General features: G+C 43.5%; 1 protein-coding gene across 30 annotated transcripts in view; it reads left to right on the top strand.

Annotated features, from left to right (window-relative positions):
• CELF2 (CUGBP Elav-like family member 2) overlaps positions 1–27,496 on the top strand; it is a 325,875-nt gene that overhangs the window by 218,762 nt on the left and 79,617 nt on the right. For all 30 annotated transcript variants that reach the window (XM_017507118.2, XM_017507114.2, XM_037730912.1 and 27 more), the window contains one exon: positions 21,767–21,815. Coding sequence is in view for 27 of the 30 variants with exons in the window: in XM_017507114.2 (XP_017362603.1) it covers positions 21,767–21,815 (49 nt within the window). In the remaining 3 variants the exon portion in view is untranslated. The remainder of the gene's footprint in view (positions 1–21,766; positions 21,816–27,496) is intronic.

Here is a 27,496-nt window from a genome sequence, read left to right as displayed (position 1 = left end):
AAAAAAAAAAAAAAAAAAAAAGTTGTAGTTGCTACGACTCCCCGTGGGTTGGCCTCATGTTGGGGATTTAGGTGTCGCTGGCTGCACTGTAGGGCAGAAGGGGCGTGGCTCAAGAGGCTAGCACAGCGCAACAGGAAAAATCACAAAAACGCAAGCAGCTCCTCTGCATGGGTTCCCATGGGGAGGCTCCATGGCTATTGTTAAATTTTCACAACTCTACAGGACACTTGATGTATACCCTGTTTTAGTGACAAGCTGAAACTCAGGATCAGTAACTTGTCTGAGGTTATACATCTAGCCCCTGAGTTTGCAGGGAGTTGGGTAGAATCAGCGTGTCTGGACTCTAAGCCAAGGAACTTTGCATTGTGCTGTGTGTTGGGTGCCGACTTGCCGGTCCCGGTTCCTGCTGGCAGGTGGAGGGTCTCAGAAGGACCACATTTGCCCCTTTGGCGCTGACACAAGATAAATTTGCATTCTTAGTCCTGCCCCACTACTGCAGCTCGTCATGGATGTGGAACAGCAGGGCCATGACAGCTCTGGCTGTGTCACGTGGCATGGACCTGCTGACAGGGTGCAGCGGTGTGAACCTAGAAGTCACCTGGGCCATCAGTGGCCACACACACACACATACACACACACACACACACACACACACACACGAGCTAGTCCTGCCACAGCAGGAGCCTCAGGGCACCTGGCTGTAGCTCTGCCGGAAACAGGAATGAGTCAAGGTGTTTGCTAGAAACTTTGGAGCATGAGGTTACTAAAACAGAGCTTTCTAAGGGGAAGCAATAGATCAAAGACAGTCATTACTGTAAGAGGAACTACTTTGTGAAGTGATTATAAATGCACCATCTTTATTCAGAGGACTGTAGCTTTACCAGCATCATCTCATTGACATTCATGTTATTAGGGTGCATTTCTTTATCTGCATCCACAGGCCTTCAGTCCCAATCCACAATCTGCATTTTAATGCCCATCTCCATCCAGCTGTCCTTGCCATTGCTCTGCTTCCATGGTCCACAGACAGGGGAAGGGCAGAGTATGGAGACTCGCCCTGGAAGACTGAGCAGGACTCTATTCCCTGCAATCCCAAGCATTAGGCTGCAGGACAAGGGGCTGAGGTTGTGAGACAAACAGAAACCTCAGCCTGCCTGCCATCTTTATTCTCTGCTGCCCTGAAAACACCTGGAGGCCTGTAGAAAGTGACTGTTCTACCCTGTTGTATTATTAATGAGGGAATGATTGTCCAAGCAGTGAAGTCTGCATAATCATCTAAGCTACTGAATCTGCTGCTGCCGACAAAGGGCCAGACTCACCAAGACAAACCAGGGCACTAAGAGGTAGGACCAGGCAGCCCATCCCACAGATGCTGTAACAGGATGAACGTGGCCCCATGAGACAGCAGCTGCTGCTGTCCCTGTCACGGCAAAGTCAAGGGCAGAAAGGACAGGTGGCAGGGCTGCTCTTTATGAAGTGATCACGAGTGCCAGAAGCTTGGATGTCCCTGCCCTCCCAGTTCGTCATCAAGAGGGAGTCCAGTTAGAATCAAAGGCTGAGCACTGGCCAGGACATTCGGGCCAGTTCTCAGTTGGGTCTGTCTTGCCATCTCATTGTGCTTTCTGCTGTTATCTGCTGTTAGATTCTGCTGGAATCTAAGTGATAGATGTATTATGAGGCAGAAGCTCAGGCCACCTCTGCCTCTGTCTTAGTTACAACAGTCAGAGCTAATGATGTCATGGTGGCCACTGGCAGCTGGGGTTAGAGGTAGTTGTCTGCCATCTTTAGGCTGGTTGTTTCTGCTACACTGTCATGTGTCAGCGATGGGTACCAAGTGAGAGCAAAGCATAGGCTCCTACAAACTCATCTTCTTCTCCTGGAGACTTAACTGAGTGACTGTGGGTCGCCAGTCATATTTTAATCTGTGACATTCCGTACTTTTTGTACTAGTCAGCAGATATGCAGTATCATTGTTTCCTAAGAAGAGCGTGGATTTAAATACATGCCAGGACGCTGTGCAGGTATTTGACATTTAAGTAGCATATGGGGCTCAATGGAGTCAAGAAGTCACAGGGATTAGGAAAGAGAAAATGAATTGCTGTCATTGCATATATGTGATATGCTAGGTAAATGTCAGAACAGTAGGCACAGAACTTCAGGATATTTCTAGCATATTTTGGCTTATACATGTTTTGTCTACATAATGGATATCTGTCAGTGGCTTTCAGAATTCAAATAATTTTAATCAAATACACTAAATGCTCAAGTATTAAAAGTAGTTGTAACAGTTAACATCTACTGAGTGTTTACCATGTCCTCGGAACTATGCCAAGAACTTAGTATATACTTGATCTCATGTAAATAATAAAATAATAAGATAATAATTTTTTTCCTAACCTGGCTGCTTTTCCAACTAGAAGTCTATTGTTGTACGTTCAAGAAAGTTAAAGTGGTTGTACTTCTTAGAGTAAATTTCTCTAATGATAAATCAATGAGTATCTTTTATGGGTAATAATTTACCTACTTTAGATACAAGTATGATATGAAAGAAACATGTCAGTTAATTGAAGCTAACCTCATCCTATCTCCCTCACATTGCTTATATCTGACTTAGGATAATATTTATAAGATAACATTTAGGTGCAGGAGCAGTAGCCTTGATTTTGATCTTTGGTGTCTTCTGCAGCTCACAGAGGCACTAACTATAATCACAACCCCACGCACATCCCCTCCCCCCAAAAAAACCTTGGAAGTACCATTTTATCATTTATTAGAGAATCTCAGTCACTGAGTTAACCTAAATCACTCCTAAACCAGAGTTACCCAGATTTTTAAAACTCTGTAGGTCATTAAGGAAAACTAAATATCATCAGTTTGGAAATACTTGAGAGTCAAAAGCCCAGGAAATCCTGTAGCTGATTTCAGTTGGCTTGTGTTTCTTTGAATCTTATGTGGGTCAACAGAGGAAGAAAGGACCTGTGCAGGAAAGTAGGCCATATGGAATCATAGATCTCAGACCATAGAAGCATGTCTTGTCCCAGCTCCTCACTTGATAGATGAGGAAACTGAAGCCCAGAAAGGCAGGATGACAGGTGACATGCTGAAGGTCGCGCCCGTCAGTGCTGGGGTGAGTGCAGATCACATCTCCTAACATCGAGCCTATTGCTCTTTTCAGCAAACTACGCCCACATGATTTCTCTGCAAGGTTATGCCAAACATGTCATCTTAAAGAATCAGAAATCCAGAATCCAAATTGCCAATCTGTTCATAGCATTTCACTCTATAGCGTGAGACTATTGAATTTGGTATTTCCTTTTCTCATTTCCATTCTCTGAGAAAGACCCAGAAATCTAATAATAACATTCTTCTTGGCCATTTACCTAAAACGATAGGTGAAGTAAATGAATTTATAAAGAACTGATGAAGACAAAGGAAAGCAGTCATTAGTACTCAAGTCCATTTGCATGTAAAACTAGGTCACTGATTCGCAGCTTCTGCTGCACAATAGTAGAGTCCCCTTGGGAGCTTTTAAAACTGTGTGCCTGGGCCACACCACAGTCAAATCAGATTCACTTGAGATAAGAGTCTGGCATCAGTTTGTTTGTTTGTGGTGGTGATGGTGGTTGTTTTTGAGACAGAGTCTTGCTCTCTATTGCTCTATTGGCTGGAGTGAGTGGTGCAATCTCAGCTCACTGCAACCTCCGCCTCCCAGGTTCACACAATTCTCCTGCCTCAGCCTCCCAAGTAGCTGGGATTACAGGCATGTGCCACCATGTCCAGCTAATTTTTGTATTTTTAGCAGAGATAGGGTTTTGCCATGTTGGCCAGGCTATTCTTGAACTCCTAACCTCAAGTGGTCCACCTACCTCAGCCTCCCAAAGTGCTGGATTACAGGTGTGAGCCACCATGCCCTGCCTAGTATATTTAAAGCTCCCCAAATGATTCCAGTGTGCAGGCAAGTTTTAGAACCCCTGTTAAGAGAATTAATCATCACTGACCCCAAGGGTTAGGTGGTGGTGACATAACTTGTTTCCTTCTTCTGCTGTTCATCTAGATGTATAGGCACACACTCTGAGCTGCTAATCATCTTCCCACAGGTACACTAGAGTTGTGCTCCTCAAGTAGCAGTGACATCATCTGAGGAAGTGTTAGAAATGCAGACGTGGAGGCCCTATCCCCAGACCTGCATTTAAACTAGATTCCTGGGTCTTACATGTTCACACAAAAATAATCATGTGAGGTGACTGTTAACTAACTTGATTGTCAACATCGTTTCACAATGCATCTGTATATCAGAACAGCACACAGAAAAAAAAAATAAAATTTTAAAATGTTTTTAAATTGAAAACACTAAATCCTGGGTGACACGGGTACAGAGCGAAGTTTGAAAAGTGCTGTTGTGTAGAAACAGGCCTCCCCGATGCTGTTTCCCTAGGAGTCCCTCACAGGGCACTGGAGGGCAGCCCTGTGTCTGTGTGCTTGCACACTGCTTCCAAGTGCTGGGTTGCTGTGCTCCCTCATCTGAGTACCAAAGTCAGGAGAGATCCTCTGGAGAGGTTGCCACCCTCCCTGTTACCTTTCAGACATTCTGAAGTTGGGGTGGCATGGAGCAGCCTGACCGTGCAGGACAGGAGGTGAGAAAGTAAATGGAGATGTGAGGGCATCCTGGGTTTTCTAGCATCCTTGGATGGGCAACTGGATTTTTCCCTCCCAACCATCCTCTAAATTCTGCTGGGAAATCTCTGAATGGGACTTACATAGAATTAATATGTGTCAGACCATAAGGGGATGAATGGAAATGCTGCTATTTTGAGCACAGTTTTTCTGGCCAGAATAAGCTAATTGTAAATCATGAGGAGCAATTTTCTGCCACAAAGAGTTAATCTGTAATATTCAGCAGTTTATTTCCACCTTCCAGAAACCATAGGAGTGTAGAGTCTTGCTGTTTCATCATTCACGGACTTGAAATTCCTTACCAGGAAAGCAAAGCATTTATTATCCTTTTTCTCTTGATATTCACAGCTTGAGAGACTTCTGCTGACAAAGAAAATTTAACTACCACATGAATGCTAGAGTGGAATATACTATCGCATAATGAGGGATGCTGTGTCTATGTATGTATTTGCAATTTGGGAGGCTTACAAAGAATGTCATCTGCCCTGAATGGTGTAAGATTTCCCCTTGAGCAAGTTCTGAGTTCTTCTTTTTCATTTTTGTGGGTCTGGAGAAGTTTTTCACATTGTGATTTATTCCTAATTATTGTCGGTACAACAAACATCCTGAGTTGTAGTCTGTAAGGACAAAATCATTTGTTGCTGCGTAAAGCCAGAACTAACCGTGGTCAGTGCTTTTGCCTCAATCCGCAGCTGCTGCTTGTTAGACCAGCATCAAAGAATGAGCTACAGTTGGTCAACCAAATAAGAAAGTGATGAGAGGATCCTTGTAGAATAGGAAACAGAGTGGAACAAGGTAAGAGAGAATCATATACCCAGAGGAGGAGACAAGCTAGGACATCATACCACCTTGATGGTATGTCAGCCCTGAGCAAGGAGGGGATCCGAAAGGAGTATGTCAGCTAGAAGATAAAAACGTCCAGGCTTCCTGCAGAACTTACAGAAGCACACACATTGTGTCTGTTTTGCTTATCACAACCAAATGATAAACTCTTCAGGGGAAAAAAATCCTGTCTACTTAGTTTGTATATGGTTGATGTCTTTCATTCTCACATTCCTCTACTCGTTTCTGCATTTCGGTATCTGATTAGAGCTGAATTAATACAGTTGGGGCTAAAAAAGAGCTTCTATCTCTCAGTGACACATTTTTGGAGATGCATAAGCCTTATTGTTTTCTCATCAGTGATAACTGTGTCTCTGAGTCAGATTAGTGGAGTCTCCTTCACCCTTGGTCTTAGGGAGAAAAAAAAATAGAAAAAGAAGTGAGTAACTCACACAGCTACAGGACCAAGTGGTCACAGTCACTACATCCACTCATTAGTGGAAATGAGCTCTGGACTCAATGCAGTTGACTAATGGTAAAATCGCATATGTCTTGGAAGAAGAGAAAGATCAGTGAAATATCTTCAGTTCTTTGGGTGATCTTTAAAGCTCCTCCTGAGATGTGCCTTGTCGTTGTTGGCCAAGTGCATGGTACTAATTTTAAGGACACACTGTGCTATATTATTACATAATTTGCTTTATAGGAGATAGCCCACATTTATGGATAGGACCCACATTCATGGATGGGAGAAGAAAAATGGCAGAGCATGCTGCATATATGGTTGGACTATTATGAGGCTGTCAAAATCAGTTATGCCAACTGTCCTGTTCCCACAGCAGCATCCTAGGGTCTTGTTTAATCATGACCTTCAGCCTCTTGACAGCATTTGGTTAACAGATGCTATAGTTTGGACTCCTTAGATGTGTTCATAGGCATTTTATCTTGACTCTGTTCTCTAAACATGGCACACTCTTTAAGTTTCATTGTAATGTGGCTATTAAACATATCCAGTGTACATTAGAAAGCTTTGCTAGTAAAGAAAACCTACTATAGAATTCAGTAAAATTCTGAGTAATGAAAGAGTAAATACACCAGCTGGCCAAGCCCAACACTGATTTTTGAAAGGGCAGATTGGGTCAGGCCTACAGCTCAGAATGTTGGATTGGAGCAGAGCTGAGGGAAAAAGAGAAATAGACACCTTAAGCCATGTGCCTTCACACATGCAGGAGAAATGAACACTTTCTCCTAAGTTACAGGAACTTGGGTGTACTTTTTTAGAGATTGCAAGCAAAGGGTGCCCTTTAAATGGTGACATGTCCTGGATTCTGTTTTCACCGCTTTCTTCTCAAACCCATGATTTCTTTAGGTTCCAGTGGTTCCTTGTCTAGGCTTTTGCTACCTCCATTGGCTGCTGCCTGCCAAATGTTTATCTGAAAATCAGACTTCTCTGCTAAACCCCAAACTTAGATATCCAGTATCTGCTATTGAACAGATCCATTCAAATGGTCTGCAGGAAATTCCAGTACTAAAATTACTATTAGCAAGGTCTTCTTCCTGTATTACCCATCTTGAGTGAATTGGTAGGCCAACCAAGGCCAAAAGCAAGAAATCATCTTCCCCATCTCCTCTTCCTGTACCTGAACTTTCTACCCCCGATTTCCAACAGTGAAGACATCTGGGATGCTACCTTAATGGCACCTCTAGAATTCCTCCCTCTTCATCAGGTTGGGACATACCAGTTGTCATCAGGGGTAATAAAGGCACAGCAGGGATGAGATTTAGGAGGTTATCCCTGTAATCACCATGGTTGCCATTAGACTAGATGCTTTGTAGAAGGGGAGAGGTGGGTATATGGGAGTTGTACATCACCCCCCCACACACACTCACAGGCTTATGTGAACATTGCTGCATCTTGTGTCTGAAAAATTAAAAGTGACTGCTGAGTTTAAAGGGTGAGATCCACACTCTGTACTCGGCCCCTTCCTTTTTCTTCAGCTTCTGGGACATTTTTGCTCATACACTGTATCCCAGCTGTATGATAGCATACACACATTCAGTGTCTTACCCTGGGAAGGTAGAAGTGAATATTGCTTCATTGTAATCTGTGTCACGTGCTTAAATGTATCATGTCACCTGCTATTCTTCGTTCCCCACTATTCTTTATTCCCCACCATTGCTGACATCTCAGCCGCTGCATTCTGAGCTCCAAACATCTTGAGAGGGAACATTGTCAGAACCTGGCTTAATGCCTCATACCATAGATGGTGTTCGACAAATGTTTGTTGAATAGATGAACTCTCAAGAATAGCTTTTATTCATAGACACTCCTTCAACTAAAGAAATTCGAGTTCTTTACACACTGGTGGGCAGGGATGAGAGGTGGGAAGGAGGTCTTGATCCCTGCATTCCCCTCTCACAGTCCTTTCTGTCAGGTAGGTGTGTTCTCCACACACAAGAAAGAGTAGAGATATGAACCTGTGCAGAGGAAAAAAAAAAAAAAAGCACTTTTTACTGTAATTGGAATCCTTAAGTGAATGAAGAAGGGAGTTTACAATCCTACAGCATTTTACAGTTTACTGTGTACTTTCATATATATTTTCCGATTCAGTCCTCACAGTCACGTTGTGAGTTTTCTGATAAGATCCCTGCTTCAGACATAAGTTTACCAAGTTTTAACGAGGTCAAGTGACTTGACTAACATACTTGCAATTGGCCGAGTTGGCATTCAAACCCAGACTTTATGATTCTGTGATGTTCTTTCCACCAGAAAGCAAACATTAAGACCCAAGCATCCCAAGTCCCCATTAAATGGTACATGTCCAGAGTTGTTAGAAATTATGAAAGTAGAAGCTGTGTCACCACAGGTCCAGTGCTGTCAATAAAGGGTTCTCGCTTTACTCCTTAATATAAAATTCCTCCCACATGCTTGTCTCACATATTCCTCATCTATGTTTACCTTTGCTATTTAAATTTTGGCTACATGCAGTATATCCGAAGGCCTGAGACTTGAATTTTACTTTTTAAAAGATTGAGCTTCAGGATGAGCATATTTATAGATCGATTGAACCTTAGTCATAATTTCTCTAAGCTCTACCAACAAGTAATTTCCCAGGCTGGTGAATGATCTCACACATTAGGGTGGAAGGTAGAAACCAAAATGACACAGTGAAATTAAACTCATGAAGAATGAGCAACACTGGAAGAGAGCTCTTTCTTTAGCAAAATAGCAACCAAAGTTAGTGCTGCTGTAGAAGATGCGATGAATAAATGCCGCTGCTGAAAACAATATCTGATGTCTTGCTCAGATGTTTAATGGATTTGCATTTTTAAACATGGGTAATAAGAAATAGCCCTTAAGTCATTTTGTAAAACTTGCCATTTATTTTTAGGAGGGAATTTTGGGGGGCAGGGGTAGCCTCATTTGTTTAAAAGAAAAAAAAACAGATATTTAATCGTTTTTGCTTAAACATGATTAAGAAAGGAAAATTAGTTATCTGTTTTCATTCACTCAGTACAACTCCCAAAGGCCATGGAGGTATTTAAGTAAATGGAAAAGGAATGCCAAGTGAGGTATGGTATTTATTTGTCTGTTGTAAATGAAGTTGTCATTCCTAAACCAATCAAATCATACATTTTTTATGAGAGGTTGCAACTTGCAGAGAGGTGGAAATGTTAGACACTAATTAATAAACGTGGCTGGCAGAGCAACTCAGAAAACTCAGGACTCACAAACTAAGCTATGAGGAGAATCATTAGAATACGAAATTCAGTAGTGCTTTTCTATCGATTTCATGAAATGCCTGTATCCTGTCAGAAGGTTCAAGATAAAATACAGTCGGCTTAAATATTCCAAGTTAGTTTTGAACCAGAGATTTTAAAGATTTGCTTGTTAGAGGGGTATTTTTGTGGTGGCTTTAGATTGTCTTAAAGTTCAAAGGAAACTAGAGATTACTGGATAAGCATCAATAACATGAACAGAGCATTGAAGCTGCTTGGAGTGGATGGAGGTTGCCTTACATTGTACTCATCAATTCCATGGTCGGTTTAGAGTATAGTGTTGTTTTAAGCCAAGTCAGTGTTTAATTTAACTTGAACTGAAACTAGTAAATACTGCAGATGAATTACTAGGAACCTGTCCAAAACCTGAAAAAGAAAGAGTCTAAATAAATTGAACTTTCTGGACCTTTTATGAGTTATCTGAAGAGAATGTAGTTTCATTGCCATGCAGTATATAAGGTTTAACCATATGAAATGTTCACTATTAACCCATTTCTTTAAAAAAAAAAAAAAAAAGCTACAAAAACAGCAATTGCACATTAACCTAACTTGAAGTGTAGATGTTTCTGTATAATAAATATACAACACTTATATATTGGCAAAGGAAATATGTGTGTACATGCGTGAGAAGGGTCATTGTGCAGTTGTGTGGATAAACGCACAGCCAAAGTTCATGGAATAGAGGGTTGCCTGATTCGACTAGAAGAGTGTGCGATGCAATAATGCGAAATAGGCCTGACAGGGGAGCTTGGGGTCAAAGCCTGGAATTCCCTGAAATATAGGCCAAGGAGCTGGAAGTTAATTTGACAGGTAATTAAAAGTTTTTGAGTGGGGGAGAAATATTTCTAGACCTGAATTTTAGACAGATTAAAAAGGCAATGGTGTAGAAGATGGAAGGCAATGACCAGAACTGGTGAGGAGTCTGTTTCAGGGATCCAGGTGAGCAGGAAGGAAAACCTCACTAAGGCAGTGGCCGTGGAAATAGAAGAGTCTATGAGAAGGAAAAGAAATTTGGTAGAGAGAAAAACTGAGAATTTCGAGGGGTAGAAAATTAAGCAAGTTTAGAGCCACGCCAGAGTGTCAGGTGAGAGGTCTGGGAAGCTGGAGTAGCTGCCCCCATCCCAGAGTTGATGCTCCGAAATCAGTGGTCTCTGTCTAACTTCTCAAGTTTTCAGTGGTACAGATTCAGGTCATTTCCTATGGGTTGAGGCAGGGGTGTAGCTGAAAGAGTCTGAGTAGATCATCCTAGGAGGCAGTGTAAGGAATCAGCGCTAACAGAGCCATGCCCTGCTAGGAGACTGAGACGATCCAGGTGAGGAGACTTTTTCCCAATTCAAGGCCGACACATGTACCAGGTCCTCAAGGAGAAAACGGGCATTGGGGCATATGCACAGCCACATGGTCATATGCACCCAGGATGAGGGTTACCAGGGAGGCTTGGGGGTCAGCCACTCACTGGCTTTCAGGGCTTTGTTCATCTCGGTTCACCGGATGTCGAGAACTGAGTCAGTGAGCCCCACCTGACAACAGCTGGTGCAGGAGAGGGCACTGAAGGCTGAGTGAGCACTGAGGCCACAGACAGCATCCCAGGCAGAGACAGATGTTACAAGGATGATTTGTTATTAAACCAGACTTGTTTCTCTCAAACTATGAGAGAAAGCTGTTTGTTGGCATATATTATTGAAAATAATGATAAAAACTGCAATCACTTTCGTACCAACCTAATAGAATCTGGGATTGGAAATGTAAATAAACCACCAAGTCATTAAATCACGCCTTTAGTTGCCTTTAATGGCCAGGTCAGGCATTATCATTTCAGTGTGTATTTTGCATTGTCCAGTTAGGCAGCTTGTCTCATTTAGTGTCTTGGTAAGGCCTGGAGAACATCTGGAAGAAGGAGTATTGGTGTACCCATCATTGACTTCAGAAGACAGTTCCACAAGTCAAAAAGGAATCATGACTAAAAAGGATGTTAGTATACTTCCCACTTAATGATAAGGGAAAATTATTACCTTTCTGTTAATTTGAGCTCATTAATCAGTAGTGATTGTGATCTTCCAAACGTCACACAAAATTCTCGTGGTCTTTTGTCATAATTGTAGCTGTCATAGTCCAGCCTTATCAGCACTATAATCCTGCAAGGCTATTCTTATGTCAAATCTTTCCATTTATCTCCGTTTTCAGAATTGGTTTATACCCTTCAGTTTTTTGTGATTAAAACATATAGCTCTAAGCAGAGGATTCTAGGCAAACATATGTATAAGCTTTTAATTAAAACTAGTTTTGCTTTGCATTTATTTGGGAGCTCAAGTGACTGGATTTGTTGCTTCTTAAGTCACAAAGGTATAATGACATAGAGGGAAGAACTGAAACATTCTCAAAGAAATTTCCTGTTTACAATAACATTGCTAAACACAGAAACAGTACCTTCTACTGAGATAGTAGCTAGTTGGGTGCCACATCTGATGTGAGGGTTAAAAAAGGGCATCAGTTTATTCACCTTTATCACTAACAGGAGTAAAAATGTTTCTCAGAAAAATTAAACTAAGAAAAGATGGCCCTTTTTTTGAAGAGCAGTGCTTCCAAAAGCAGTATACTCACACTTAGATCCTAGGTGTTATTTTTCATTCATGGTCTGTGCCTCCTATTTTAAGCCTATTCATTTTTCTTCTAATTTTAAGATTAAATAAAGCAAAATGAAAGCTGTGTTATTATTTAGTATGAAAACACAGAACCTAATCACAGTTAATGAATGTAATAAATGCTAAGCTATACCTTCTCTTACTTGGTGTGTGTTTTATACACAGAAGGTAACAGGCTGAGTAACTAGGATGCCAAGTTACAGATTGGGTTGTGGAATGCTATCTGACAGCCGATTAGAGTAATCTGTCAGAAATGATGACTTAATCACCATAACAGACTCCAAATTCCCTCATAGAATTCCACCCAGAGTAATATAGTTTTCCTGCAATATTTTATTTTATTTTTTGCCAGGACTAAATGGCTACATTGCTTGTTTTTTTTTTTTCCCCCTCTGGTGTACGGCATGATTTTAGTGGAAATGTAAATAGGTAGTATCTTTACAGCACAGAGGCTGATTTGGAGCCTGATAAGCCAAAATCAGATACATAATCCTGGTTCTGTAGTTTTTCTCCATCCCTAGATTATTAGCGTGTGGAGTTGAGCACTGCTAGCTGTGTGCATCCCAGGTGACAAAGAAAGGCCGCTCTTTCCAGTGTGTTCTCTTAACTTTCAAATGGGACCTTTTCCCCTTCCCCTCAGGGAAACTCCTACACTATGTGAAATAATAATGAAGATAATGATGACAACTTCAGTGGGCACTTACTGCACCGTCGGTGTTTTAAGTATGTCACAAACATCATGGCTGTCAGGAAAAAGTGGTAATTTATTTCCACTGTAGTTTTTTTCCCCTGGTTGGGAGAAGGGGATATGAGAGAAGGATAACTTCTGTTTCTTTGTTGTTACCAAATTCAAATTCCCATTTTTTTTTTTTTTACTGGCTTTGATCACTTGTGTAAAATTATGTCAGCAAATAGCAATTGAAAGTTTTCTGACCAGGCACTGTGGCTCACGCCTGTAATCCCAGCACTTTGGGATTACAGGCCAAGGCAGGTTGCTCATCTGAGGTCAGGGGTTTGAGACCAGCCTGGCCAACATGGCAAAACCCTTTACTAAAAACAAAAAGTGAACCGGGAGTGGTGGCAGGCACCTGTAATCGCAGCTACTCAGGAGGCTGAGGCATGAGAGTCCCAGGAACTCAAGAGGCATAGGTTACAATGAGTCGAGATCGTGCCTAGGCATTCTAGCCTAGGCAACAAGAGCGAAACTCTGTCTCAAAAAAAAAAAAAGGAAGTTTTCTGTGTGCCTACTGTGCTAACTCAATGGGGAGACATAAAGCAACAACTTGAAATAGCACTGAGACTCAGGAGTTAGGTAAGTGCCGTATATTCTGCCTCTGCCATGGAATTGGCATCTTCAGAAGGTAATGGTTTTTTCCCAAATTTCCAAAGTAGCGTTCAGATAAATAGGCCTTGCGTAATCCAGGCAGTTAACACAAAGCCACACCCCAGGGCCTCTTGACATGAATGGTGGCTCACACAACAATGAGTGGTCTTCACTTTGATCCGTTTTATAGATTCCAGTGTACTTTTCTGCACTGTTTGTGAATAAACCACAAAATGTAGGATCAATTAATGTCAGCGAATCACAACCATTATTTCCTCTCACAGAATGATTGATAGTAATCTTATTTATCTTCAGTTTGCTTCTCAGCGTCTGTGTAGAACATTTCAGATAGGTTGCCGTGTGAAAGAAACCTCAGAGTCTAATCCACTGTGTGAGTTTTGAACCTCTGGATTTGAACATAAATTTAGTTCTGTCCCCGTTAGTTGAACAGCAGATTGGCCGGGGCTGCACTTTCCTGGCCTGACTCTAAAGCTATGTATGTATGTTTTCATTCATTACATGTTTTTAAGCCGCCTTCCCTGCTCTTTTCATAAAACCCAAACAATAATTTTTGTTCTTGGCCTAATTATTAAGACATTGTTGTGTATATGAAAATCTACACACACAGGTATAAAATATGAGTTTCTCAGTGGAAACAGGCCTTTAGATTGAGGCAATCTTTACGTGTAGCGTGGAAGAGGGAAATTATGGTAATGTTACAGATTATTCAAAACCCAAAACTTACTTCCACCACAAATGGGTGGAGGCACATCAGAGGCAGTGGCTGGTAGAGGCCTCGGGCGTGCGTTCCCACTGGATGGACCTGGATTCGAATCCCTGCTCCACTACCTGCTTGCTGTCTGACTCTGCCAAGTTATTTAGCCTCTCTGCCTTGGTTCCTCATAGGTACCATCTCTAGGGCTCTGGTCAGAATTCATTGGGTTACCTGCATACTGAGCCAAGAATGAAGGCAAAGGAGAGGTTTCCTCAGTGTTAACAGAAACTATCTAAAAGCTCTATTCCACTCACTAGGAATAGTTAGGACCTCCAGATGTGGCTTTGTCCCAGTGATAAAAACTGCTTGTGACTTACTTATTTTTTGAAACAGGGTTTTGCTCTGTCGCCCAGGCTGGAGCGCAGTAGCATGATCTCAGCTCATTGCAACCTCCTCCTCCCAGGTTGAAGTGATTCTCCTGTCTCGGCCTCCCAAGTAGCTGGGATAACAGGCACACACCACCACACCCTGCTAATTTTTGTATTTTTAGTAGAGACAGAGTTTTGCCATTTTGGCCAGGCTGGTCTCCAGCTCGTGACCTGAAGTGATCCACCCGCCTCATCCACCCAAACTGCTGGGATTGCAGGTGTGAGGCACCACGCTGGGCCAGCTGCTTGTTATTGATCTGAAAGATGATTTTTTTCATTTTTATTCTTTCTTTTACAAGTGTCCTATTAAAGGTATCTTAGCAAGTTGACCATTGTATTACTGTTTGGTTTTTTGTTTGTTTGTTTGTTTTAAAGTAAAGGTTATTGTTCAGTGCTGACTGGTATTCCTAAGTCACCATTCCTAAAGCTACCCCATCTCTGCTATATGGAGCATGATAGAACAGTGGAATGAGAATCACTCGTGAGGGAGGCAGGCAGGCCTGTGTGGCTTGGGGGCGCCTTCCTATATGGTAGAAGGTCCTGTGATGGGGCATGCGCTATTTGATTTTAGGAGGTGATAGGCCTGCAGTTGGTGGCAAATCTTTTGAAACCTTTTAGCATTCCTAAATTTTTTTGGAGAAAAATTCAGAAGGTATAGGTGCTTTTGGCATTCCATAGTTACTCTACAAGCAAGGCACGAGTATTCTCTATGGATGATGTTTATGTTGTCATGGAGTGAAAGAAAAATACCAGTGGGTCTTTACTGGCCGGAATCCTTTCTTTTTCTCACTTGGCACATAGTTCTTTTGTGAATTCACATCTTTCCATCCCCTTTCTCTACTTTTAAATATTTTATGGGCAGTAAGCTTATAATATGTGCTAGCACGGCTGCTCTCTCAGGGGGTCATGATGGGTTTAATAATGAGATGCGTAATAGTGGCTCTGTAAAAACCCATTTCAGGTTAAAAATGGCATGTTTTATTGAATCTCGTGTTAAAGGTGGTTAACTCATCAATTGGTGATGGCTGGGGTTCAACAAGTTCCAACACGAGTTCTTCTGTGTGTGAGGAGCCAGCCGTGCCCCTGCCCGCAGCCTTTTCCTTCCCCCAGGACTCTATCTCCAGACTAGTCCTGCATTGGCTCAGAATTGTCCCTTCCTGCAGCAGAGACTGACTGAGGCAGAGGGCTTCGGAGAGCCCCATGAGACTGTGTCCATAGCAGTGATTCTGGAGAGCATAGTTGCTCTGTGGCCAGCCTCGCAGTGGCACCAGGCAGTAACACCTGTTGGCAGAGCTGTGTGCAGCGCTCTGTGCATGCACTTGCCCCTCAGACTTGCGAAATGACTTTGTTCCAAAGTCGTACTCTCATTTTCATTTTCATGAGTCACAGCTGGGCCCTTGTGTGATGAATCGAAGGTCAGCTCATTCAGGAGTGAGGGGTGTCAGGCCCAGTCACAGGCCTGCCAGGGTGAAGACCAGAGTGGAGCGCTCAGCTCTGGGGCCGTGTGTGTGTGTAGGATGCGAGAAGAGGTGGGAGGACCACGGGCCACTCATCCCCAGGAGATGGGATGAAGGCCTGATGCTGGGAGGCTTGTGTGGTCCACCAGCAACAGATGGCTCCTGCCAGGTGACAGGGATGGAGGCGCTGGTGGCAACTGGTGCCGGGTCAGAATCAAGCCACTCTGTGCTGTTGTGGGTGCAGGAGCTTAGCTTTGGAGGAGAAGGGATCATGAAACAGGGACCTGTCCTCAGGAAGCTCCAGCTCACTGAGAGCCCAAGCAGACCCCAAAGGACCATACCTCTGTGTGCCGAGATGCTCCTCTCCATGAGCTCCACCTTGACTGTGTGTAGGATGCTGATTCTTAGTACACAGGAGCAACAGAGGTTCAGCAGAAGACTTCTTAGGACGGTGCTTAGCTCTAGTTCCCTCCCCACAGGCAAGAGGAAAGGAAGGAGCCCTTGAAATTTCCCCTTTTGTTATGTTTCACTGGTTTTTAAACAAATAGGGCTAAATAGAGACCAAGAAGTTAACCAGTACCTTAGCATGTGGCTTTAGGCAAAATGTTATTCTGCCAAAAAAAAAAAAAAAAAAAATGCTAAAAATTCATGTGCCATCAAGGAACTCTTCAAGTGAACGGGTTTAGACGCCTTTCTTTAAATAATGTAAAGCTGAAGAAACACGTGAAGTCCCATTTACTCCCATCAGCAGGGTCTATTTCCAAAACCTGCATTCCTGCCATTTCCCCGCTGACAGCCTAGCGTGGGGGGACTGGAGATCTGTCGTCTTCTAAGCTTGCTGCAGGAGCAGCTGAGATGAGCAGAAGTAATAGACTCATTGTGTTTCATCATGACTCAGGAAAACCACCCTGTAAAGTCAGAGTCTGGTGTGTGTAAAATTCTTAGACTCATCAGACAGTATAGACAGATCATGACAGTACAGACCACTGAAGATGTTTTTAGTCACAGCCCACTCTGTACGGCTGGGAGATGCAGCCTCAGTTTAATTAGCACACATCTCTTCAGTTCAGACTCCTTGCAAAACTTCTTGAAGATTGTGTGCTCCCTTGTCATAGAGGAAGGAGGTAGCCCCCAGGAACTAGCCTCAGCCCTGACCCTAGCCACACAGTAGGCAGATTAAATTAGTGACTCCCACATCATCTGGGCCTTCCCCTGGTTTCCTGCTGTCTACTGGGACTGGCAGGCATGTGCAGAGCACAGCATGAGATCCTGCCTCCGGCCCCGTCTAACTCTGGCAGCAGGGAGGGCCAGGGTCCCTAGTCAGGGGAAGCAGTTGAGAAGCAACAGTTCTGACCCCACTGATTTCATCATCAGCTCTTGAAAAGGGTGCTGAGGGTGTGGGCTCTGGTGGCCTATCCTGGCGCCTAAGGAAGGTTTAATTCAGGAGTGAGTAGATTCGCATTGTTTTCTTTTTACTTGAAATTGTCTAGCCCACGAACAGATTCCTCACTGTTAGCCTTGTTGTGCTTTAGGTATTTTGTTTTCGGTGAATGCTCTATTTAACAACTTCTGTTGCATCCTCTGTTAATTGGGATATATCATCATTCTTTATCAACCGTAGGGCCTATTTTCTCTTCCCTGAAATGTCCTTTACACATCGTCTGGTTAACATTGGATTTCTTCGAGAATGAACGCAGACATTGCTTCATCTGAAACATCTTCCCCAGCATGTCCTTCCTCCATCTGTATTTGGTGTCTCTTCTTTGAGTTCTCACCCTACAGCTCTTAGCACACCTCTTACCATGCTGTGGGAAATGGTTGCTGTATCTGTCCCTCCTGCCACACTGCAAGATCCATCACAATAAGAACGCCTTCTCCTCCTCTTCCCAGCATCTAACATATAGCGTCTGGTAAAAACAGAAACACGTGAATAAACCAGCAGTCATACTGGGTCAAATCATTGAAACAATTTCTGTTACAGGGAAAGAATTCTCTTTTCCATCCTTATAACCTGAAACTTTACGCTGGAATGTCCACTCTTTCATAATAACTTCGCTACTGAAGAAATCTCCCAAAGTTAGTGGAGCCAGAAGATTTTGAGGAAGCGAAACAGTATTATGAGAACAACTCCTCCCACCCATTTTTTGTCATCCTTGACATTTACATCTTGTGTGATCAGAAATCTGTAACTCAAATGAACTGTTCATGGTAATGAGCCATTATTAATACAGTTCTGATTGAACACCTTTCTCTAAGAAGGTCACAGTGCTTTGCATACATTATCTAGCTTGTCTTCAGAACATACCTGAAGTGGGGTGACCACCTATTCAGAATTCACCATGGTCTGACAGTCCACAGCTCCGTGAAGTTGATTTTTCCCCTGCTGAGCCCAGGAAAGACCAAAACGAAGTTCAAGTCTACAGTGGCAGTAGCTCAGTTTTACCACTACCACTGCTGTTTTGCCGAGCCTTCTGTGGAGTCTTAGAGCAGCACAAGCTAATTCTCTCAGCAGCTGCACGAACACTGAGAGTCCAGTCTTAGTGTAATACGAGTCATAAAGCTACAGAGATCAAGTCTTACGGGAGTTAGGGGGAAGGGAAGATTACTTTCCCCTAAGGGGATATTGCAGGTGCCTTCAAATGAGTATGTGTCTGTTGCCTTTAGTGAGTGAAGCATGCTGTTCTTAATTAAAGGCTTATATGGCCAAGGTCCCACATTGGACATTTTATGGAGAAGCAGTGTGGTTTAGGGAAGGTGTCATGGGATTAAGAGTAGGGATATCATATTTTTGTAATCCCAGCTCTTGTCAATCACCTGTGTCCATTCAGTCACTTATTCCCTTCAGACTTGTCAGCCAAGAGCACTGACTGCACAATTTCCAGGTCTCTTTACAGATTTAGAGTAGAGGGGTTCTGTTTTTGCTGCTCCCAGATTTCTACCTCCCACCCTCCATGTATTTCACAGATGACAGATGCATCTGAATGCTCTCGGGCTCTATTTGTGCTCCTCTTCTGTTTGTCCCTGCTTTTATGTAGATGCACATCAACCACCATGATGGACTGCATGCTCCCTGCGGGCAGGAGCCATGTTCATTTCATTTTTGTGTCCCATGCATAATGTAGGTCGGCTCACCTTGTCTCTCCTATATCTTGAACCTGTGAATCTTATCAGACTCTTTTCAGCAGATGAACCTGTACAAGTCTTTCCTGTCTTGAAAGGACAGATGCCACCCCCTGATCCTCCACTGAGTTTCCTATTAAACCGCTGTGCAGGTGATCTCAAAATAGAAGTCCTCATTCACCATATCCACTGTTGTTCTATTTCCCCCTCCACTTCCTGTGACCTGGTGTTCTCTGCCACTCCACAGAACCTACTTCTGATAAATTCCCTGAAGAATTTTTTATTGCCAAATCCAAATTATTTGTCCCCTCACAGCCGTTGCTCTGGCTGACCGCTCCCTCATTCTTGAAACTCTTTTCCCCTCATGGCTCCCATGGGACCAGCTACTCCTGCAGCTTCCTCTACCCTTTGCTCTGCCCTCCTTGAACTCCTCTTTCCTGGTATTCTGTGCAGTTCTGTCCTTGTCTCTCGGCTCTTTACATGCCTCATTCCCTCACTGACAGCTTCACACATACCTGTGGCTTCACTACCATGCTCAGGAACATTCTCTGTGGCCCTGTACCCTCTCTGAAGCCTGAGCCCCTTGATTACAACTTCATTCTGCATCCCAGTCACATCAAACTTAGCATGTCCGGACCTGCACCCTTTAGCTGCCTCTGAAACTCCTTGCTTGCGTTTTCCCTGTTTGGGCAGTCATCCCACAGTCCACCTGGTGTACACATCTGGAGTTCCCCTTCTCCATTATCCCCACGACCAGCCAGTAGCCATGAAGTTCAGCCTCCACCAGTTCACCTGGCCTGTGGCAGTAGCCTCCTAACTGTCCTCCCTGCCCATGTCTCCCTTCTGTGATCCACCCCGCATGCTGCAGCCAAAATGGCTTTTCTAGAATTTCCATCTTGTTGCCTTTGCTACTTAAATTTTCTGTACCTGACCAGGTACTTTCAGACAAAATTTCAGTTCCTTAGCTTGCAAGACCCTCTGAGACCTGGGAGTTGCCCACCTCTACAGCCCCTTCCTGTGGTCCTCCATGCTCACATTGAGAGCTTCCTGTGGGAAGGAACTGTCACCCTTCCACTCGCTGGGTCACTGCAGGGCTGTCCCATGGTTTTCACATGCTGGTGCCCCTTGGTTACTGGCACGTCCAGGGATTCAACCCAGATGCCAGCTTGGCTTTCCTCGCCAGGCAGGATTAAGTCCCACACCCCTGGACTCCTGTGCCAAGGTCTGTCCTGCCTCTCCCCACCCTCTTGCTAGGGTGCTTACTGGCTGTGGGCGGCAGCGTCTTTCCTACCCCTGCCACACTGAGCACCTGAAGAGAGCACCTTCTTCACTGGCCTTTGTTCCCAGTCCTTGGCCTAGAGCCTGACACAGGTTATCTGTTTCCTCCATATTTGCTGTACAACCAGATAGATGCATGCTGGGTGGATCACTTGCTCAGAGACTCTGTCCATCTCCCCCAGACAAGTTACTGGTCCTTCTCTCCATTACTCTAGAATAGAGGTCATACTCCTCAGCCCAGCTCATGGCTTTCCACAGTTGACTTGTCCTGCTTTGGAAGAGGCAGCTCGCTTAGCCTCTTTCTTCTCCCTCCTCCTCTATTCTGAAGACCCAGGCAGACATTAGGTGCAGGTGATGCTGACTGCCTGATAATAATTTCCCATGATGAAGGCACCAGAGCCAAGTGCCACCTCCATTTCATTTAAATTAGGTAAAACCCAGAGCTGCGGCTGGCAAGGAATGGACATCCACTGGGGAAATGAAAGATTCAGAGAGAGTAGGACCCATTATAATAAAAGCATTTGTGCCATCAGTGATTCCATCCACCCTGTGGCTTCTGTGTTCCTTGGGGTGTAATGAAATGTGAAGCAGGAGGCCCTTTGGAGGTGGTTTGAGGAATTGATTCTAATTGGAAATGGTGGTGGCATTTTATGATTGGAGCACACTCTGTGGACCAGGCACACCAGGTGTGACCAGCATTTTATGAAGAGCCACGGGACACCCGAGTCCAATGCAGCTCAGGACCTCAGCCCCGCTGTCTCAATTTCTTTCACTCCACTTCTGTCATGTACTGGACATGACTGGAAGGTGGGTGTCTCCCTCCCTTCTGCCCTCCTCCTCTTCATCCTTCTTTTCATTCTTCAGTGGCTCTGTGTTCCTATTCTATATTTGTATTAGCATTTAATAAAAATTATATGCTAGCATTTGAGTCAGTCAACTGCTAGATCTTCAGATTACTCATGAGACCTAAGAAAAACCCATGTACAAACACAGGATGGCCAGAAAAGTCTGCATGATTTAATTTTATAATAATATGGTAACAATAGCTAAGTTGTTTTAAACACATCTTAGCCTCTACTTGTGAAGCACTTTACATGCATTTTCTCATTTAATTCTGACAGCCCTATAATTCAGATGTTAGCTCCATCTCACAGATGAGGAGACTGAAGCTCAGAGAAGTTAAGTCACTTGCCTGAGATTGCATAGCTGTAATAAATGGCAGAAGCAGTATTACCTATAATATAGAGGCAGAAACCATACTGAGTGGCAGAACCAGGTTTGAAACTCAAGTCTGACTGCAGAGCCCAAGCTTTTAAATATGTGCTGTGTTACGGGGCCACGTGACTTAAAAGAGTTTGATTCCTGAAAACATGGGCCTGCTTTTTAACGTAGTTAATATTACCTGGGAGAAGTCTTGTTATTACTTATGTGCCCTTAAAACAGTATCAGAACTCAAATTGCTTCAGATTTCTGAGATTATTTTTACAGTTGTTCAATCTGCCTTTACTTTCTCACTTTTGTGTTTTTAGATGCATCATCCCATTCAGATGAAACCTGCAGATAGTGAAAAGTCAAACGGTACGTGGTAACCAACTGTCTTGTTTAATAATATCTGCTTCTTTAAATGAAAAAGTCAGATGGGGGTGGGAGGAGGCGGCCCGGCTGCTTTTCTCTCTAGAAGAGAAAGCGCTCCAGGAACCTTAGCTGTGGCTCATGTGTCTAGAGGAATGCAGTCTCCACTGTCCTGTCTCGTTGATCTCTGGGGTAGAGATTATGAGGCTGTTAGGAGCAGTGGCTTTCTGTGTCCTTCTCTTTGGGACTTGCCCTGTATAGTGGTCCTGTGGCATTTGGCTCCTGTCTCCTCCAATAAAGCAATATGGGGCCATCTCATGGGGATGCAGAGGATGTCAGCAAGAAAGGAACTGCCAGTGAAGACTTAGGCTGTCTTTCTGGGAGATTTTGGTTGTTGGTTTTTTACCTTTTCCATGTGTTTCTCTTGGACTTGGAGGCTGCCTTATTGTACTCTTCTCCAAATTGCACCGATACATTTACATTAGAATTCAGAGTTTAGTCTGCTGATGAAATAAACGTACACTTGGGGCAAAAATATGCATTTGATGAGGTCCATGAAATAATTCGGTTTTGCCTCTTCAAGACACGAGAGAGTTGATAGCCACATTTCCCTCTTTAATTTTTTGTTTCATTTCTACAAACCTTCTGTCCCTGTTTTGTTCTTTTAATTTACTGAAATGTATGTTAAAAGAATCTTCTACCATCCTAGACTGGAGAGCTACTCTGTCCCATAAGACTGTCATAATCAGTACTGCTTCCTTCCAACAGGCAGTTTTGCACCTCATTAATTAGTAATCAGGGCAGAAGCCATGCACTCAGAGATCTACATATCTGCAAATGTAAATTATGATTGGGCTCTAGATCTCGCCACATGGTATTTTTTGCTAATTGTAGTGCATTCCATTTTCCGGCTTCTCTACAGACTAGAAAGTTTTGAAGAAAATTCCAAATCATAGTGTGGTGCTCCCTGCACCCGGCTTACCAAAGCTTGCTTCTCTCAGCTCTTAGCAGAACACAGTGGCCCCGGCCTGTAGTCAAAGCTGCCCAGGAGGCTGAGGCAGGAGGATCCCTTAAGCCCAGCAGTTCAAGGCCGGCCTGGGCAACATACATATATAAAGAAAGAACACAAAATTTTTAACAAAGCTTTTCCCTCTCTCTACCAGGAGACTTTGGTGCTTTAACCACTGTCTTCTCCTTAGCCCTGCACTTTACTTAGGGGTAATTCCTATTTTCTCTACTGCTTTATCACAAACTTGACTCTTAGCACCAGAAGTTGTCAAATCCGCTGCTGCTGTGTGGGCCCATGACTGAGCCACGTTGCTCCTACATTCACCAGTGCTTAATGCATCAGTTACTGTGTGCCAGGCATGTTGCTAGGGGCTGGGGCTGCGCAGCGAGCAAGAAAAGAAAGAAGAAAAGAACCCATGTCTCTGACCTTCTGGAACTAATGTTCAGTCTACTAATTTAAGTATCTGGAAGTCACTTAAACACTGAACTTGAATCTCCGCATTTGTAAAATGGGATTAATGGTGACTGTCACACCTCAGTTGGCTTTCCCCCAGCCCAGGACTCAAATAAGGTATTTGTAACAATCTCTTTAATGATAGAACACTTGTATAAAATGCTGATTACTGTTTACACCCAGAGGTGGTCTCCCAGCCTCTGCGGGCACTTCATAGAGCCTACTGGCCTGGGAAAAAGACCGCTTCACCCAGGCTGGCTCCTTTCTGCCCTTGTGCACTGGAGGTGCATCCTTGCAGTCTGATCAGTTCCTCAGTGGGAGAGAGGAGAGGTGAATCTTCTATTTTGGGACGAATCCTGTTGGTACAAGGCACCTCACAGAGTGTGTGGCCACCAAGAAATGCTCCCTGTCTTTGGCATAATTCTCTAAACTGTGTCAGGACAAGGACCATGGAGTGAAAGTCTGTGGAAAGGGTTTGTCTCACTTCTGAAACTTTGGCTGTAGTTATAAAAACATGACAAATTAGCCAAATGGAAAACATTTGACTTGAAATATCCAGTATTGAAACACAAAGGGATATTTTTCTTTTGCATTTTCTGCTGTGCAGATATTCATCTGCCTTAGAGAACTCCAGGCAGCTGCCAGGAGTTTGCAGTGTTTTGCTGTTCTTTCTGTCCAGTGTTCACTCTGGCCCCTGAGGATCATGTTTGCTTTCAGTCTAGAATCACAGCAAATAATAAAACTGTCATGGACACTCCCAACTTTGCATGATGACAAAAGCCAAGGAGGATCAGGCACCGTTATTTCTAGGATGAGACGGTTACCTAAAAATGCTGTTTTCCAAGCAGCAGCCTGGAGTAGCAGTTAAGAACTATTGACCGGGTGCGGTGGCTCATGCCTGTAATCCAGTACTTTGGGAGGCCGAGGCGGATGGATCACGAGGTCAAGAGATCGAGACCATCCTGGTCAACATGGTGAAACCCCGTCTCTACTAAAGAAAATATAAAAAATTAGCTGGGCATGGTGACGCGTGCCTGTAATCCCAGCTATTCAGGAGGCTGAGGCAGGAGAATTGCCTGAACCCAGGAGGCGGAGGTTGCGGTGAGCCACGATCGCACCATTGCACTCCAGCCTGGGTAACAAAAGCGATACTCCCCTCAAGGGAAAAAAAAAAAAAAAAAAAAACTCTTTGGAGAAGCCTGGATTTGACCCCTGACTCCATGCTGGTTGGTTTTGTCCTTGGGCAGTTATTTAATCTTACTTAGCATCAATGTCTCTTCAGCTGTAAGAGGAGGCTCCAGTGAGTAGTATGAACATTTGTTGTAATGCCCGTCTTACAAAGTTATTTGAGGTTTACATCAGTTAAAATCTGTAAAGCGCTCAGCACAATACCTAGCACATACTAAGTATCCAGTGTGCTAAGTTCCGCCAAGTTATCACCGTTATTCCGACACCTCACTGAGGCAGCCTTTTCAGTGCATTCTGAGGGGCAGAGGCTGTCCTGTCCAGGCGTGGGCTGTTTATACCAAAGCATAGATCTGTATGTACAAATGAAAATCCCCAAGCCTTCTAGTTGGGCCAGTTCTCCTTTTGCTTTGTGCGTGGACCTTCATTTTCTGAACTTTGAGTAAGAAAAGTTCAAAAATATAAATGGACTGAAGGCTGCTTTTAAAGGGCTTTTCTTTCTAGAGGCCCAAATGGAACCTCACCTTGCATAGACAGGAACAGCTTTGAGGTTCTCTTTGGACCTGATTTGAGGAAGCAGGAGAAGTGTGTAATTTTCTAAAGCAAGTGACAAAAGCTGCAAGCCTTTTCTGATTTCACATGGCATTTTTGACAGGTAAGCATAGTTTCAAAAGCTCAGAGAGCACAAAGATTTCTTTGGCTCAGTTGCCCTAAATAGCTCCTGTAGTTTTGAAAGAAGTATAACGAGCTCTAATTGCACTTTTATTGAGTTTGCTGACATTTATGGAGAGCACAAAGGACTCATCACAGTTAGACAGTTACTGTCTTCGTTATCACTGTGTTCAGATTGCTAAAACTTTGTTTTTGCTGAGCAAGAAAGAGCTGCTAATCACGGATTAATTCACGATGGACAGGTGAACTCCAGAAAAGCAGTCACCCATGGTAGCTTTTGTCTATAGAGCCATTCTGAGAAAGGGAACCTCTGGGGTGAGCCCAAAAATGTTAGGTTACGCCCAGGTCAGCCCTGCACTTGGGATTTCACTGGGCAGACCTCCTGAGTCTGTGTGGCTTCCTGGAACCTGCCCTTTCCGTTGGCTGTGATGTGAGCCGCAGCCTCTGGCACACTGATGGAAGCTCGTGGCCTGTGTTTCCCATTCACATGCTCCCGTAGGGCGAGGTTGTCCAAAAGGAAAACAGTCCCATTCTGGAGAAGCAAAAACTGCTGGGGCTGCTAAGAGGAGCACACTGAGCAAACACCTACCTTCCAACAGAATCCACCTTTTTTGTTATTTTCCCACTGCAAAAAGTTAAATGGTGGGACAGGCAGGGTATTTGAAGAGGTGTGGATTTCATGCACCCTCATGAATGAGCAGAAACATAGTTACTCTCTTTCATTCTCTATGCCATCCAGCTTTTAATCCTCTGTTGCTGTGCCCAACAAGGTGCCAGCTATGCGAGATTGAAGGTCACAAGCAGTTGCTGAAGTTTGGCTAGGAGTGAGTGATGCAAACACAGAAGCTGCTTTGGTTCTGGGTCTGGGTCTCAGAGGCTGGGGCTAGTACTCACTCTGATGTCTTGCCTCTTGTCACAAGGGGAGTTGTTTGTTTTTACTCTATGTTCAGAGCATAAATCCATCCATCCTGCTTTAACCCTCCAACCTCACAATTTGCTGGGGGTCCTTAAACCCTAGAATTCAGAAATGCCATTTAAGGCTGCTGTGTGTGTTTCTCTTTGAAGGTCTCCAAAACCTCCAGTGTCCATGTGTCAAGTTCAGAGCTAGCGGGAGTGGAGATAAGTAAATACTGTCAGCAGAGGGTGCAGAGACCTGCAAAGCCTCCTTTAAAAATAGGAATCACGGGGTGGTTCCACCCAGTCACTTTCTGATTCACTGCAAGATGAAGAAATAATTTTGAATTTCAAAGTGGAGAGACTCACAGATTTGGAGGCAGTAATTAAATGCCATATGTTAGCACTAACACATTGAAAAGTTGTTAATTAATTCAGGCAGCCCCAAATCCAGGTGTGACTTTGACAGATTGTACACCAGGGTGTTAGTACAGACTTACAATTAGGAATTTTTTTTTAAATGAAGTTTCTATTCCCCTAACTTAAAAAAGTCACCCCATACATTTAAAGTATTAACCCATTCTTCTCATATCATGGAAGGAAGACTTTAAATGGCGGCCGTTCCACTTTAAATGTGGAACCCCTTTTGATTCTGTGGTCATCGTTACTATTGTTGGGGGACACCATCTGTGCAGCACTTCATATGTAAAAATGTAAAAGCCTTTCCCTGCCCTCATTCAGTGTCTGTCATGGAAAATGACTTTGCCCCTATAGGGTAGGGACCTTACTTTTTAAGTCTTTTTTTTTTTTTTTTTTTACTTCCTTAAAGCACCTAGCAGAATACTCTCAACACAGTATGTTTTATTCAAACAACTGACTTCCGTAGGTTGAAAAAAATAAGTGATGTATGTAGTGCCCAGTGAAAACTCACCAAGACGGTCATCAAAAGTTGATGAAAAAGCCAAGTGAATTCAAGATAACTGTGTTTTTGTAGAATGTTTACAAAGCTGTTAGGGACCCTAAGAATGGGAATTAGGGGAATGAATTGTATGACTAACGTGTCACTGGAAAACCGAAACTCAGAAGAAAGCTGGGTGTGTTTGGTACTCCCCATTTTGCCTTTAAAGCAAACACAGCCCAACTGTTGAAACCACAGAACAACACTGGCTAGTGAGAGAGTCCTGAAGCCCAGCACTTCTGTGCACATGCACAAGTAAGCCCACACACCACACACACACAGACGGAAGTTAACGTTTTGATAACATGGATGATGGAGTTTTCCTTTTTTTTCCTTAGCTAATACTTGCTATTTTTAAAAGTGGGAGTTATCTTTCTTCTTGCTGCCTGGCCAAGGTGACCCTGAGTGATGGCTAGGAAGTCAGCATTTCTTGAGTAGTTTCCATTTTCTTCATATTCATCTTAGAAAAAAATCATTTTTTAGCTTACCCAGGAGCTGCATGTTTAATTTACTATG

Source organism: Cebus imitator, unplaced genomic scaffold (assembly GCF_001604975.1).
Source record: "Cebus imitator isolate Cc_AM_T3 unplaced genomic scaffold, Cebus_imitator-1.0 Scaffold368, whole genome shotgun sequence".
Classification (NCBI taxonomy): Eukaryota; Metazoa; Chordata; class Mammalia; order Primates; family Cebidae; genus Cebus; species Cebus imitator.
The sequence above is the reverse complement of the archived record's forward strand: the minus strand, read 5'-3'. Positions and strand labels throughout refer to the sequence as shown.